General features: G+C 40.9%; 1 protein-coding gene across 1 annotated transcript in view; it reads right to left on the bottom strand.

The window, feature by feature from the left end:
* Positions 1 to 9,643, bottom strand: part of ERICH3 (glutamate rich 3) — a 117,846-nt gene extending 108,203 nt beyond the window's left edge. Inside the window, 1 exon segment of the mRNA XM_043878246.1 lies at positions 9,281 to 9,643. Coding sequence (XP_043734181.1) covers positions 9,281 to 9,303 — 23 coding nt within the window. The 5' untranslated portion in view covers positions 9,304 to 9,643.
* Between the last annotated feature and the right edge of the window lie 6,956 nt (positions 9,644 to 16,599).

The raw sequence follows: 16,599 nt of genomic DNA, 5'->3' as shown, positions 1-16,599 counted from the left end.
GGATATTGGACAAACACAAGATATAGAGAGGTGTGGTCTATACCCTCACAGAGTTTGCAGTTTATAACAGAAGTAGGAAGACAACTAGAACACTGTAAGGGCAAGTGCCCGTATGGTACTTTAAAACAGTAGAGTCTTAGAAACAGCTTTTTTAAAAAAAAGAGAGCTTTGTTAGTATCACTTAAAAATAGGAATATTCCACAGAAAAATGGAGAAGAAAGAAAATGACCAAAATGATTATTTATGGATGGGAGGATTTCAAGCAATTTTCACTTCCCTCTTTGAATTTTTCTGCATAGAAAAATTTCAAAATATAGATAAGAGGGAAAATAAAAAATCTATTGTCTCACTAGTGCCAAGAGATTTGAGATCCTTTCTAAGTCTATTATTCTAATTTACAGCAGATTAGTTTTATTTGAATCTAAGCAACAGAAACAATATTATTGTAAATATCTTGGAGCAAGCTATGAAGGGAGACAACTTCTTAAAATGAGAGCCACATAATATTCAGAAATATGAAATATTATTATCCATGGTATGTAGAGAATGCCAAATTAACTGCTACTATAAAACATTATGATTCAATTCAATTTAAAATTCTTAGCTTTTAATGCTGTTTCATAACTACTATGTGCAATTTATATTGTCTGTTTAGTTCCCTGCTATGTCTTCTCTTGTTTCAATATTTTGCCCTAGGAATTTTCATTAATTTATAAATGTTTATTACTATTATAAGAAAATAATAACCATCATAGAAAAATGGATCACCAGCTTCAAATGTTCAATTTTCTATCCCAAGTAATGTCAGACACTGAGAGGTGGGGAGTAATTTGATTACTAATCAGACTTAACAAAAGAAAAGCTCAACACTTACCAGTCGAGATCATTGACTCATTGCCTTAATTATTTTTCCTCACTTAGTCCTTTAATCATATTTTCTGTTTGTTTTCATTTTTATCTCCCTTTTTGAATTTCTAGCTTCCAATCTCCACTCCCTATGACCCTCATATTGTTAAATCACTTATTTTCAGTGATCCTACATATGTCATAAAAACCATCTTCAGCTTTAGAAGGACCAAGTGAAAAAAAAAAAGCATCAGGAATTGCAAACAGGTAGTATCATTGTGGTAGGGCTTCCGTAACAAAGTACTGCAGACTGGATGGTTTAAACAGAAATGTACTTCTAGAGGCTGGAAGTCCAACATCAAGTTGTCAACAGGGTTGATTTCTTCTGCGGACCATGAGGGAAGGATAAGCCCCAGCCTTTCTCTTGGGCCTACCGATGACCATCTTCTCCCTATACCTTCTCATGGTCTTCTCTCTGTATGTACGTGTCTGTGTTCTAATCTCCTCTTCTTATAGGGACACCAGTCATACTCGATTGAGGCCCACACCATTGGCCTCATTTCAGCTTAATTAACTCTTTAAAGACCCTACTTACAAATATAGTTATTGCTGAAGTATTGGGTGTTAGGACTTCAACATAAAAATTTGTAGGGAGGGGAGAGAAAAAATTTAGCCCCAAACACAGCTATAACCAGAAAGGTGGTCGATTTAAGTATGTAACATGGACTTAGACAAAGGTAACAAAGAACATGCTTCCTGGGTTCAAAGAAATGCAAGCTACTACACTTTGAATTATCTGTGCTGACAAATGGAAAAGGATCACTGATGATCCTTCAGAACAGGAAACAGATACCTCCTGGATCCCACCACATCTGTGCAGGGAACTGGGATGGATGACAAGAGGATAATGAAACTCTCCAAAGACAGTCCCCAGAGCACCGGGCACAAGGAGAAACTGCACCCCGTGGTAATCTGCCCATAGACAAAAGAGTTTACCATACAAAAGGGGCAGGAGAAAAGAAGAGGAATAGTGAGAGGGGTCCCACCAGACAATGAGAAATTATTTAAAAATCCAAATCCATACACCTACACTTGAAATGTTCTTCACTTTTTAAGTACATTTCTTGTGACTCACTATAAAAACAACAATTTGACAACAATTCTCAAAAAACCTTTCATCCTAATACCGACCAGAATCTCTCTAAAGCATGATTTTTCAAGCTGTGGCTACTGAACTTTCACATCTTTTTCTCTTTTCTCTGGAAAGACATTAATCCAGAAAGGCAAGCTCCCAGGTGGGTAAGTTTAATTCAAATATATTTTCTGATACAACAAGGCACAACAATGGTCTTGTCAATGAAGGATGGGTTCCCTAACTGGGAGTCCTACAAAAAGAGTGATTTGGTGCCTCTGGCTAGTGAAAGAACCAAATGGCTTCTGCTGGGCTGGAAACAAAGGTATAATGCAGTATTACATTTGGGTTGGGGCTTCCCTGATGGCCCAGATGATGAAGAATCTGCCTGCAATGCAGGAGATCTGGGTTCAATCCCTGGGTCGGGAAGATCCCCTGGAGAAGAGAATGGCTACCCACTCTGGCATTCTTGCCTGGAGAATTCCATGGACAGAGTAGCCTGGTGGGCTATCATCCATAGGATCACAAAGAGTTGGACACAGCTGAACAACTAACACACACATACATACACACACACATACACAGACACACACACATACACAGACACACACACATACACACACACACACACACACATTTGGGTTGAATTTTTGGCCAGCACGAGATACAAATGAACTATGTAGTAAAAATTATCATTGAAATTTTAATTCATAAAGTATAATAATGGTTTTCTGTATACCACACTATTCAGTAATTCTTTATATGCTTGAACCGTAGGAGCTACAGCAAAACAAGGAACTAAGGGAAAAAGCAAAATGCAGTGTCCAGCACTCAAATAATCTACTTTTGAGGGCACTAACCAAGTCCTGTTCAATGCAATCGGTGAGACAGGCTGGGATTGGGGATCCCTTGTTGCAGTGCTGCAGTGCTTGCATTGAACACATCTCTCCTCCAGCAACGAATTACAAAGAAACTGTACAGGATGAAAAATAACTACATGCATGCTGCAGCTGGGTCAAATTCTGGACAAAAGATACAAAGAGACCAAAAAACCCAACTGCTGCTTTGAAGAGCCCAGAGCGACTGTAGGGTACTGCACATGCCCCCTGCACACAACAGTACCCAAGGGGTGGGCAAACTATCTAAGCCACCCCTCCACCCAACCCCTGGATAAACTTCTGTTCTCAACCCATGTAAAGAACAAGCTCACCCCCAGCTCAGGGAGCGAGCAAGCAAGGGAAACTGTGAGAATACTGGAGTGGGTTTCCATGCCCTCCTCCGGGAGATCTCCCCCGCCCAGGGATCAGACCTGCATCTTATATCTCCTGCATTGGCAGAAAGGCTCTCTACCACTAGCACCACCTCAGAAGTCCACATTTATATTTATCTTATTTTAATTGAAAGCATAAATGTATGTCCTTTTCTGTAGTGTCAAAGGTTTTGCTCTGAATGCCTCAACTGATGCTCCTCTTTCCTCATCCTCTTTAAAAATATAAATCATATTCATAATGTATCATTTGGGATTTCAAGTTTAGAGAAAAGTGACAAAAGACACTTGCAAACCAGTATGAATGCAGAAACCTAAATTTTTTCTATTTTTCACAAATTTTACCCCCACCTAATTGGACAGTTTATCTTAAATTGAAGGACATTTATGGAATCATTCCAAAGAATACACGATTTTCAACTATTTGTGTGGGGAACTGAGTAAGCCATGGAGGGAAAGATCCAAAGATTCAATGTGCATACTACTTCTTTTGGTTTGTACCAAAATCAGCAATTAAAGTTTAAGGATTATTTCAGTACTGAATTCTAGAATCGGAAGTTTTCATTAAAAGTGATATCTCTGGGAACCAAAAGTCTTAAAAATACATAAACATCCCAGATTAGGATTATTTGAGGTTGATTTTAGAATTGCACAATGAGTCAATTGAATATTGAAAATGTTATATTTTCAAAAAAAAAAAAAGAAAGAAAGAAAATGTTATATTTTCTTGTCTCCCCAAAAAACCTCCCATAGTTATTAAAAATCAAAATAAATTGGGGGAAGTCTCTGCTTCTAACAGTTTAGAGATGCCGATCTTCAACAGGGGCTGAGAGAGAGAGGTGTGGACTGCCACACATCAGCCTGCATTTGACAGCCCCCTGTGTGCTAAACCAGAAGTTTGTAAACTGGGATATGTACTCCCATGGGATACCCGGAGACTTTCCTAGGGGAACCCAGGCAAGGATTGTTTGAAGGGAATCAGTCTCTAGACTCTTAGGTTTCCTCTGTATACTCTCCTAATACTGGTCTGCCTAAAAAATGCACTCCTAGCCATGTTGAGCCACCTCCCGCCTTTCCGTTTTGTAATTAACTTTCCGCTTTCACAAAAGAAGTGCATACGTCTCACCATATGGTGTCTTCTTAGGGTGTACTGAACTTAGAAAAACATTTGTGAGACAAAGGGACAATCTGAAGTATTATGTAGGTGTTGATATAATAAAGGGCTTTGACTGGGCAACAAATATGATTGCAAGTAGTTTCTAAGGTTTGCTTCCAGCACAACTGAAGGAGGACTTAATTGAGCTGTAATTTGACAGATCATCGAAAAAAAGGGGTAATAGATCACTATGTGATGTTTGTCATATATCTCTGAAAACTTCAAAGAACTGAGTGATGTTGTATAACAAATAGGGCTTCCCAGGTGGTGCTAGTGGTAAAGAACCTGCCTGCCAATGCAGGAGACAAAAGAGACACGGGGTTTGATCCCTGGGTCAGGAAGATTCCCTGGAGGAGGGCATGGCAACCAACTCCAGTATTCTTGCTGGAGAATCCCCACAGACAGAGGAGCCTGGTAGGCTATAGTCCATAGGCTTGCTAAGAGTCAGACACGACTGAAACAACTTAGCACGCACGCATGCAGACATAAACAAATAACAAATCCCTTTCCATTCCCATCTAGTTATGTGAACAGGTTTGTTAAGCAAAGGGATAAGAGATGACATCTCTTCTATAAAAAATAAGAGAACAAACCCCATAACAACATGATCAGAGAGGAAGCCAAGACAAATGAGCATGTTCAATTCACCTCTTTCAACCAGAAACAATTTACTCCATGAAGTCATGTTAATATTTAATATGAGGGTAAATAGAAACTACCCACTTTGAAATCAAACATTTAATTACTTCAAGTCTGAAATTCTGTGCCACAGATAATTTTGGTGTTAGGAGTGGCGAGCAACAGACTAGAATGCTACTACAAAGTACTACACTGCTTGCTAGTAAGGCAAATATACTGTAATAAGTTCATTAACAGTCAACACTATACATAGTTACAAATTACATATGTGTGTGTGATAACTTTTAAGATCTACTCCCTTAGCCACTTTCAAATTTAAAATACAGTATTATTAACTATTGTCACCATGACGTACATCACATCCACATGACTTATTTACTCTCTAACTGTAGGTTTGTACCTTTTGACCACCTTCACCCACTTTCCTCCTGCTCCCCCACCCCCCAACCCCTGGCCACCACCAGTCTATTCTCTGTATTATGAGTTCATGTTATTGTTGTTGTTTTAGATTCTACATATAAGTGAGATCATTTGGTATCTGTGGTGATCATTTTGCAAAATATCAAATCATTATGTTATACACCTGCAACTAATATAAGGTTGTATGCTAATTATATATCATTTTTTTAAAATAGAACAAGAAATACCATGCTGGATTGATAAAAGAAGGCAGAGACAAAATGCAATGGATATTCCATATGTAAATGACATGGTGGGTTTATAATCTTTGTCACTTTTGGATATACATATACACTATACACTATCTAAAAATTGATAATTTTACCTATAGCACTTTGTACTCTGCCTTTGATGAAATAGAACTGAGTGATTAGAGAGTACTAAGAATATGATCATTCTTTCTAAATCACAGTTCAGCATCTTCTGTTACTATAGAAACGTCTTCACATTAAAAAGTATAAATTAATAAGTCTAAACCAAAAAAGAAAAGTTTCAAAACCTTGGAATAATCTTTCCAAACATACATCTTCTGCATTTTTCTTTTCTCATAAACTATAATGCTTCCCATTCTTCCAGTTCCTCAAAGCAAATTTACAGATGAGTGTGACTATCTCTACTCAGAGCCAAGCTTATCTTTCACACAGGGAGCCAACTGCACATGGATTCAGTGATGATCCTTTGAAGAAGTCAGAAGAGCCATATCATTTTATCCTCATGCATGACTGAGGGGTATAAAATCCCCATTCCACCTCCAGGACTAGAGCACAACCCACAAACACCCACACAAACAAATAGCAACTCAGGATGAAATTGAACAAACTAGAGGGACTATCAATTGAAATTTTCCACTCTAAAACAATTTCATTAGAGATGGCAGTGCCAGAAACAGTACGTTATAGTTGACTTCCCCCAAATTACAATGCAGCTCAGACACAAAGTCTCTATTATAATCTTTGGCAGAAGTTTTTAAGACCATTTTTATTTACTCCAAACTCTATGGAACAAAGTCAGCACCAGGCCCTTTGCAATTTTTACATCAAGTGTTTCCTGCTGTAATTAAGGAAGCAGTGGAACTCAAAGCAAGCACCAAGAGAAAGCATCTTATTGACTGGTGGAATTTTGGAATTTAAAATTTCTGTTTTGCTGTACAACTGCACTTTATTACCACTTTAAATCTTAAAATGTAATAAATACAAATTGCTTCAGTAATGATGGAAAACTTTCTCAGCTTTAATGAAACCTTTTATTTGCTACTGGAACTTTTATTATTTCCAAATGGTAGCATAGACAAGAAAAATAATGACTACTTATGTTGACGGAAAACTTTAGCAATTTGAATAATTTTATTCTTGGGTGACTTTTAAGGCATTTGGAGTTGTTATGTTTATTGTTTTCATTTATTTTTGAAGTAAAAACAAAAAATATATACATATAGACACTATCAGAAAATTATTTTTTAATTCTATATCAAAATACTGATAGCTATGTACCACTATCATCTGTCAGAGTTTGGTCTGATCTGATTGAGAATTTTCATGTATTTAGGGCTCCCTCACATCTTAGCTGTTGACCATGAGAGGCAGATAGTGTAAAGATTAGTCACACAGGCTCTGCAGCTGGACTCCTTGGCTTTTTATTAGAGCCCTGACCCCTCCTACCTGTGAAATCTCTGAAAACTTCCCAGTCCTCAGTTTTCTTGTGTGTGAAAAGAAGAATGACTAGAATCTGCCTCCTGAAGTGAGTAGGAAGATTAATGAGGTACTTCCTGTAAAACAGTAGACTAGAATCTGGCACATGGCAAGCACTTAATAAATATTTAGCCCTTATATGGTTTTCTTTTGTGAATCCATCCACCTCTAGACTGGATGTACTGTCAGATGATATCATTCATTCCGCAAACATCTGTTGAGCACTACTTTATACAGGAGTAAGCAGAGGGGGCACAACGATGAGGGAGACACAGTGTCTACAATTTCAGTGCATGATTATTATTGCATCTTGCTATCTTTCTTGCAGAGTACCATGAAGCACACTCTTTCACTAGATCACACATTTTCCTATTTTTCCCATGTGCTTGGAACTAATCGAGCTTCAGAAAAATTTCACTTCAGTTTCTGAAATCTTAATCATGCACAATTTAGTCAGCAGCTACAGGTTTTTCCACATTTGAAAATAGATGATTAAATGGTCTAATCAGATTCTGACTTAGCCAAAAACTTGAAAAACATAGGAAGACAACCATGACTGACACATTCATTTTCCTGAATGTGGACACTGCAAAAAAGCAGCTGCAGAAAAATAGTGCTATTTACATCCCACTGGCCCGCAGCAACTAAAACTGCACGGGAGCTCAGCATCAAACCTTCAGGTACCTAAGTGTTAGTCACTCAAGTCGTGTCTGACTCTTTTCGACCCCATGGACTGCAGCATGCCAGGTTCCTCTGTCCATTGGATTCTTCAGTCAAGGATACTAAAATGGGTTGCCATGCCCTCCTCCAGGGATCTTCCAGACGCAGGGATCGAGCCCCCGTGTCCCACATTGCAGGCAGATTCTTTACCATCTGAGTAACCAGAGGATCCCCTCAAGTATTTAAACTAAATTCAATTTAAGATAAAATAGGAAGGTTATTTAGACATAGTTTCATCACTTTCCAAAAACTTCTGAAACTGACTTCCAACAGGTCACCTTATAGGCCTTTCGTTTTTTCAATTTCATTTATGTCTTGCGTTCAGAGAATTCATTAAAAAGCAAAATCTTTAAGTTTGACTATAAATCCCGAACCCAGCGACTAATGTGGTATTTCAGACATCACAAACTCCAAATGATCTTAAATATGTTGTCCTCTGCTAATTTGCTGCTCTTGAAAATGTGCAATAAATTCAATTAAAAAGGAAAGCATCTTCAAATTAGTTGCAAGATCAACTAGGATATTATCTGCTTACTAGATGTATCATAATAAAAAAAACCATCTAATCTGCATTACATTGTTTAATTCAGAAGGAAACTGGATACTCTCTCTTCCAATAAAAGGACCAAGATCCGTTGGGGGTTGGTTTTATTTTTTTCCTTTCAACAGCCAGTAATGACTGTATTAACTTTCTAAAACAGACTGAATAATTGCCAAAATATGTCTTCCGAGGAGTCACCCTGCCCAACACAACAGGAGATCATGTGTAAACACATAGGCACCCAACTTCTTCCTTCTTGCCTTCCAGCATCACACCACCTCCCCTCGTCACAATATTTTTTTTAAAAACCCTATGATCCTTTTGAGATGGGGCAGATAAAAATCCTGAAATACGAGGTTCCCTCCCAGGAAACCCCCCTCAAGGCGTGTTAAATCAACACACAACTCGTTTGTATGCAAGATGCCACAGTGAGAATTTATCTCTAAGCCTTGATTCTCCAAACGAATGCGCATGTTTTGACCTTTGCTTTTGTATTTAAACACGTATGTTCCACCACGCAGGATCCTCTCGGTCTCAGCTAACGTCCCCGGTTAATGCATGCATTTTTCACATCCATTTTTTAATCTTTCCTGAGTGAACATTTTAAAGGGGGCAAACGTCATGGAAAGAAGTGAGGGAGGGGAGGGGAGAGATAGGAAGCCTGGGATGTCTGCCATCCTCGCTGCGACCCAGAATCCGTCTTCTTTTCCTCCTCTCCCCAGCCCCCACTCCCCGCTCGCCCCTTCCCTCAGCAGCAGGAGGAAGGGGCGGAGGGGCCGCGGGCTGCAGCCGCCCCCTGCCGCGGCGTGGAAAAACTCCGGTTGTCACTTACCCAGCGGGGTGAGAATGGCTCATTTTTGCAGGATCCCTTTCGGACCCACGGCGGGCACCGAGGGTGGGTTCGGGGACCCGTGCACGCCGGGGCCGCGACAGTCGCCCTTGCCAGGTGGTTCCGCACTGCGGTCGCCAGTGCGCGGGGCACTGGGGCTGGGCCGCCGCCCCGGGCGCCCGGGCGGCACGCAGCCTCCCAGGCCCTCACCCGCCCGCGGTATCCACGGCCTCAGGTTGCTAAGGCGGGAAGGAAGGCAAGCCGGGAGGATTGAGAGGCCCAGGCGCTGCTGGAGCCAAGCCCAGGGAAGCTGGAAGTGAAGCCCAGCTTCCAGCGCTTTTCCTGGGCCCAGATGTAAGAGGACGCCCAGGCCCCTGCGCTGTAGCTCTGGGGCTCTTGTTCCCTAGGCACCTGCGATCTGAACACACACACCCACTATGCGGGCAGGTTCCCTAGGCACCCGCGACACGAAAATACACACACACGCCCTGCTTAGGCGGGTGTGCTTTCTGCTAGGCCCTGGGAAGGGAGGTTTCGTTAATTAAGAGCAGGGAGCAGGTACCGTGTTGATACCTTGGTTTACAATTGTAAAACAGACCCTAGATTGCAAGTTCCAGGCAAAGAAAGCAGCTCTGGCTTTTGATTTTGTTTCTGCAATTGCCAGAGATTGCTGTTCCTGGATTTCCTCCTTGGAAAACCCCCAACCTTGCTCCTAACTGAGGTCACCACTTCTGGCAGACAGGGCTGAGGATTCTGACATTCAGAAGGTGGGAAAGATGCTGGGAAGCATGCTGGCACCTGGAACTTGTATTTGAATCTAGCCTAGGCAAAATGCAAGGCTTAGACAAAGAAGCCTGGGTTTATTCAAGTGGGCCTTGGTGTGGAGGAAGTTGAAAGCCCAGGATTCAGATGAGCTATTCCTAGTCCTGTTTTTGTTGTCAGGTTCTATGCTGGGTAATTTGAGCTCCGGCCTCAGGTTTGCTTTGTATAAGCCAGGGTTGGACACGTTCAAGGTGACAGTTCTGCCTGGATCTCAGTTCTAGCTCAGCCACACTTACCAATGTGAAGCACATCACCTCATTAATGGCATTCTGCTTTCCCACACGTCCTAAAGGCCCATCAAGAACGTCAAAGTCCAGTCTCCCTCACGTGACATTCAAGTCCCTTTATCATATATCCCCAGCATCTTTGTCAACCTCATTATCTCCAACTTTCTCCAACCTCAACTTTCTCCATCTCTGCTACCCTAAACTCTCACAAGATCAAATTTTCACTTTCCCTCTCTTGGGAACATGCTTCTACTCTGACAACTTGACAAACTTCTCTTCATCCTTCAACTCTTACCTCAAATCTTATCTTCTTTGACATTTCCAGGTGAGTTGATGACTCCTGCCTCTGGGGTCCCTCTCTGCCTGGACATATCTGTTTCACACTTACTTACTGATCTATGGCTGCCTTTCCTACTTGAACCAGAGCTTCTCTATTTCATGGTGTATATCTATTTTATTTTTCAATAGTCTCAGAGGCAAACAGCAGTTTAACAATTGTTTGGAGTATAAATGAAGGAAAAAAGAGAAATCTCTTCAAAGTGGTAGAATTTTTACTGAGTACTTACTAAATGCTCTCCTTGGTCTTTTATTGAGCACTTACTAACTGTTCATTATCTCACTTAATCCTCACCTCTGTTCTCTAAAGTTGGCTTTTTTCCTCCATTTCATAAGACACAGAGAAGTTATTTATTTTGCCTGAAGTGTATAATAGCTTCTAACTGGAAAAACCAGGATTCAAATACAACTCTGATTCCAAAAGCTGTATTTTAAACAATTACAGATTCCTTTCCCCATAACTCCTGTGCATTGCTGCAGAAGTCAAATTTTCTATACTATCAGAGTTTTCTGACCTGCAAGACCAAGAGTCATCTCTGTAGAGACAAAATAGCATTCTAGCTCAATAGCTTAGGTCCTGAGACAGAGGACTCCAAGCTGCTTTGGGGAGCAGATGGTTAGAGCAGCTAGAGAGAGGTCAAGGTTGTCAAAGAAGAAATATGTGATCTGTAAAAGTGGCATTTTATGTTTAAACGAGGAAACCTTATAGATAGATACCTCATCACTGCACAGCCATAAATGACACTTGAACCCACCCTTCCCCCATAAGTTTACTCCTACTGATTGTGGTTTCCCTTGGATGATGTCCTTAATGTTCACTGTAAGTAGATTTCACCTGGATAAAAACTGGGAGGGAGAGAGAAGGGACTACAGAGAGTCTTCATCATTTTCCCAAGTGCTACCAACCCCTAAGGATGGTGTGAATAAAATAATATTATGTAAGTACTAGTTGTTACATATTAATTCATTTGTGCAAATAGAAAGTGGTATTCTCTCACTGGTGGAATGAGAAAGAAAATTAAGATCCACTATTTAGATACTCAGGGTTCTGTAGGAAAGACTATCTGGCACTCAGCAGACAGTGAGTTACCCTGAGCAGCATGTAATAATTCATAAATGGGGTTTGAGTTCACCACCCTTGCAAGCTGCACAATTTCACATCCCTGATGAAAACTGCAAGGAAGCTACTAATTTTCACTTCAGAAAATGCTCACTGTGAGAATGCATTGGGAATTTAGCCAGAAGGAATTTTTATGTTAATTTCTAGTGTGGAGATGGGAAAAAGGAAAAAAGGGGGGAAAAAAAAGTAAATTAAACTGTTTCAGAGACCAAATAGTCACTAGAGTCATTTTCATTTTCTCACAGGGAAACAAGTCCCCAGATGTCCCTGGTAGTATCATAAATACAAAGAGATTTCTGTTTTGTACAAAGACCTGTGGAATTGTGCTTTGGGGACAAGAGGCTGATAGAAGCAGGAAAGAAGAAACACAAGGATTACTCCTAGAATGCTGACTGGATCTCTGCTTTGGTTCAATACTAGCTGAACCTGGGAATCACAGATCTAAACCATCAGTGACCATCTCCTAGGTCAGGGGTGGGAAATCCATGGCTCAAGGGTCAAATCCATGCTGCTGCCTGGTTTTGTACATTCCACAAGTGTAGAATGGTTGCCACATTTGTAAATTGTTTGAAAAAGTCAAAAGAAAAATAATGTCACAGGATACATGAACATTACATGAAATTCACATTTCAGTATCCGTAAGTAAAGTTTCGTTGGAACAGAGACCCACATTTGTTTATAAGTCACCTATGGCTGCTTTGGTGTTACAGAGGCAGAACTGAGTAGTGTCACAGTGACCTTATGATTCACAAAGTCTAGAATATTTACTATCTAGTCCTTTACAGAAAAAGTTTGTCCACCCCTGGCTTAGATTGTCACTGCAGTCAGAGAGGTAAGTTACCCTCCTGGACTTTGAGAACAGATACCACATCTTTTATCCTCAGTACCTACCACACTGCTTCTCACAAAGTATACTCAACAAGCAAATGAAGGAAAGCATAAACAGATGAGAAATAAGTTTTCCCAAGAGTTTATTTTCTCCCACAGGTAAAGATCAACTCATCAAGATTTCTCCTCAGATGTAACAGACGTGCATGATGATCTGATATGAACTTCTTTTAGCAGCACTGTATATAACTCCACTTTATTTTCTTGGGCTCCAGAATCACTTCAGACGGTGACTACAGCCATGAAATTAAAAAACACTTCTTTCTTAGAAGAAAAGCTATGACCAACCTAGACAGCATATTAAAAAGCAGAGACATTACTTTGTTGACAAAGTAACGGTTTTTCCAGTAGTCATGTATGGATGTGAGAGTTGGACCATAAAGAAACCTGAGCACCAAAGAATTGATGCTTTTGAACTGCGGTGTTGGAGAAGACTCTTGAGAGTCCATTGGAGAGCAAGGGACTGCTCAAGTCCCTTGCTTTTAGTGCAGAAATCGGAATCCTGGGAGCAAATGTTATGCTTGAAATGTATGAGTGTGATTAGCTTCATACTTAATAATGCATATTTTATTTTTAAAAATCAATATTTTTATTATGAAATATACACACAGAACCATGCACAAAACTGTGCATGGTTTTGTGCACAGTCACATCCCAAAGGGTGTCAATCCTAAAGGAAATCAATCCTGAATATTCATTGGAAGGACTGATGCTGAAGCTGAAACTCCAATACTTTGGCCACCTGAAGTGAAGAACTGACTCATTGGAAAACATCCTGATGCTGAGAAAGATAGAAGGTCAGAGGAGAAGGGAATAACAGAGGATAAGATGGTTGGATGGCATCACTGACTCAATGGACATGAGTTTGAGCAAGCTCTAGGAGTTGGTGATGGACAGGGACGCCTGGCGTGCTGCAGTCCACAGGGTCGCAAAGAGTTAGACACAACTGAGTGACTGAACTGAACTGATGAAACTCCGGTGGGACTTCCCAGGTGTCTCAGTGGTAAAGAACCTACCTGCCAATGCAAAAGATGCAGGAGACGTGGGTTCAGTCCCTGGGTTGGGAAGGTCCTCTGGGGGAAGAAAAGACAACAGCCTGCTTCAGTATTCTTGCCTGGGAAGTGCCATGGACAGGAGCCTGGCAGGCCACAGTCCATGGAATCATAACTGAGGGTCACATGACTGAGCATAAAACTCCGGTAGAAAGTAGTGTAAGCATTTCATCAGGACACAACTGTAGATGGTTACGTTTATAAGAGAGCTTTCTAATCCTGTATCCTCCAACATTAGCTTGGGTCCTTCAGAACTGCAGCATTGAGAAGTTGGAAAATAAAGAACAAATGTACAAGGATTTAATTTCAAACCTGAATTGTTTTCCAGCTTTCCCTAATAATCTTCCCTAATTAGCTTAATTCCAGTGAGTCATTTAGTGAAGCATGGTGTTGGGTATTATATAGGAAGGCGTTAGTAAGCATATACAATGGATAGAGTGACAAACTCAAGGGGACAGTCCTAATTTAGAGTTCTGAGCAACTGGAATAGGCAAGGTGTCTCCAAACCCTTCTACCTCTATTTCTGAGCTAGACAGAATCTACAGATAGATTGGAATGGACATTCAATAGACTTATTTAGTGAACATGGGAAATCAATGGCATTTACTGTGCCTGAGGCCTCAAAGACAAACAGAGTAACTGCCCTGAAGCTGAAGTATATCGGCTACATAGACATGCACACAAAGAATGACAAAGTAAGTGCAAAGTGCGGTGATAGAAGTACAGATAAGGTGCAAAATAGGGGTGCCTTCTGGCTAATGTCCTCATCCTACCTCATCACCCATCATTTCCAGTCAGGTACTCACTCATTGTGATGATGAACACCAGTTCTCACTAATCACATTCTTATTTCAACTAGCCTTAATACCCTGATTATTCCTCAACATCTCCCAGGGATTCTATGCCAGGAGAGGGAAAAGACTGGCTATGTTGGAAGAGAAACATAGGAGCTGTTGGGAAGGCATAACCATAAGAAATCTGAGAGTAAAGGATATTTGTGTTTAATTACCATTATAATTCTGACAAATGCATTCCCCACCCCATCCCAAAATTTGTCTAGGTAAGTCAGGGAAGGACTCACAGAGGAGGCAGTGTTTAAGATGAGCCTGAAAAGATGTGTAGGAGTTGGCCAGGGAGATGGAGCTTTGGGAGGGGAAAGGGTGCCTTCCCCAAGCCAGGACCTCCCCATTTAAGCCTCTCAAGCGGACAGTGGAGTCAGCCAGTCTGTAGATCCTGTCCTGGTTTCTGCAGCCCAAACATTAATGGAGGTTGTGATTTGCAAGAGGAAAAAGGAAGAGGAGGAGAAGAAAAGGTAGGAGACGATGGTTTTATCAAGAAAATGGGAACTGAGCAGAGCTCAGTTGTGTTAAGCCACTGCTTCGGGGCCGCCTCCTCTACTAAAGCTTTGTCTGCACTGCTCATACTGAATAGGCATATACTGTGTTTTGCATGCATGTCTCCTCCAACCCCAAGCTAAGTTTCTGCTCTCTACATCAGGCCAATCAACTTGCCATAAATTTAGAAAGCCCTTAATAAGTATTTGTTAAGTAACTGGTGTAAGGGGTGTAATCTATGTTGTCCTAGACACTCCATTTGGAGGAGAGGATGTGAAGCAGGTGATAAGAATCAGCATAATTCTTTGCCGGGCTATGGCTCTAACCACGTAGGAGTGAATTTGTTAGATGTTAACAAGCTCACCACGACTGTGATTATCCACCATTAGCCAAAATCTGCTTTCTAAGTCATAGGCACTGAGTCTGGGGAGAGAAAATGAGCAGAGCCCTCACAACGTCTGGATGCAATGAAAGAACTTCCATTGGACTTTCTTCCAATAGGTTTGCTTATTTGGTCCAGTGTTTCCTAAGCAGCTGCAGATGGCTGACACTACTGTTTGCCATGAAAAATAGCATATGTGGAGTCCACAGAACCCCACTCCGGCTCCTCTTGACCTAACAGCAGAGAATATCCATTGACTTTACTGTGTACCAGACACTATGTTAAGTGGTTCACTCCTTGAGTGAGTTCACTCCTCACAACTGTAAGGTGGGTGTTATTTTTCTATTTTATAGATAAAGAAACTAAGATTCAGGTAAGTTAAATACCACCTACTGAATGGCACAACTGAGATTCAGATTCCATTTCCTGTGATCCTAGAACCCACAATTTTAAACACTTTGCTCTCTTCCCTCCCACCCTAAAGAGGTAAGGAATACAGCCACACATGGGGAAGGTAATTGCTGTAAGTTCACTGACCGCAAGGAAAGCTGTCCTTGATTATACCAACTGTTCCCCCAGCTTTCCCCATGCACCATGGCTCAATAATATGGCTGGTGAAAGGAAACCAACAAGCAGGAATTTCATTTATTACCGCTCATCTGTTTTCTGACAGAGTAAATAGAATGGTCCACATCCTCTAGCCCTTAAAAGAAACGATCTCTAAAATGTTTTACAGCTTCATTTGATTTAAATAGCACTGGACTTGGCTCTTCCATGGGAGCAGGCTGCATTGAACTTTAAGCACTCCGGCACCAGAAAAACTGCTGACTGAATTTTCTTTTCTCTAGACAGAGGAAAAGGGGGAATGTATATATAGTACTCTATGCAATGAAGTTGATTGTATAAGCAAAAAGACTGCATTTATTAAACTCAGGTTAAAAGTCGATTCTTGGTGTTAAAGAGAAGACTAAGATTGTTCATATAGGAGGTGGATGATAGTGAAACTTGTGAAACAAACCATCTGAACTGTGGTAGCTATTTTTAAATAAAAGCTTAACTTTATTGGGGCTTCCCAGGTGGCACAATGGTAAAGAACCTGCCTTCCTGCAGGAGACACAGGAGATGTGGGTTCGATCCCTGTGTTGGGAGGATCCCCTGGAG

This window comes from Cervus elaphus, chromosome 20 (assembly GCF_910594005.1).
Source record: "Cervus elaphus chromosome 20, mCerEla1.1, whole genome shotgun sequence".
In the NCBI taxonomy this organism is placed as follows: domain Eukaryota; kingdom Metazoa; phylum Chordata; class Mammalia; order Artiodactyla; family Cervidae; genus Cervus; species Cervus elaphus.
The sequence above is the reverse complement of the archived record's forward strand: the minus strand, read 5'-3'. Positions and strand labels throughout refer to the sequence as shown.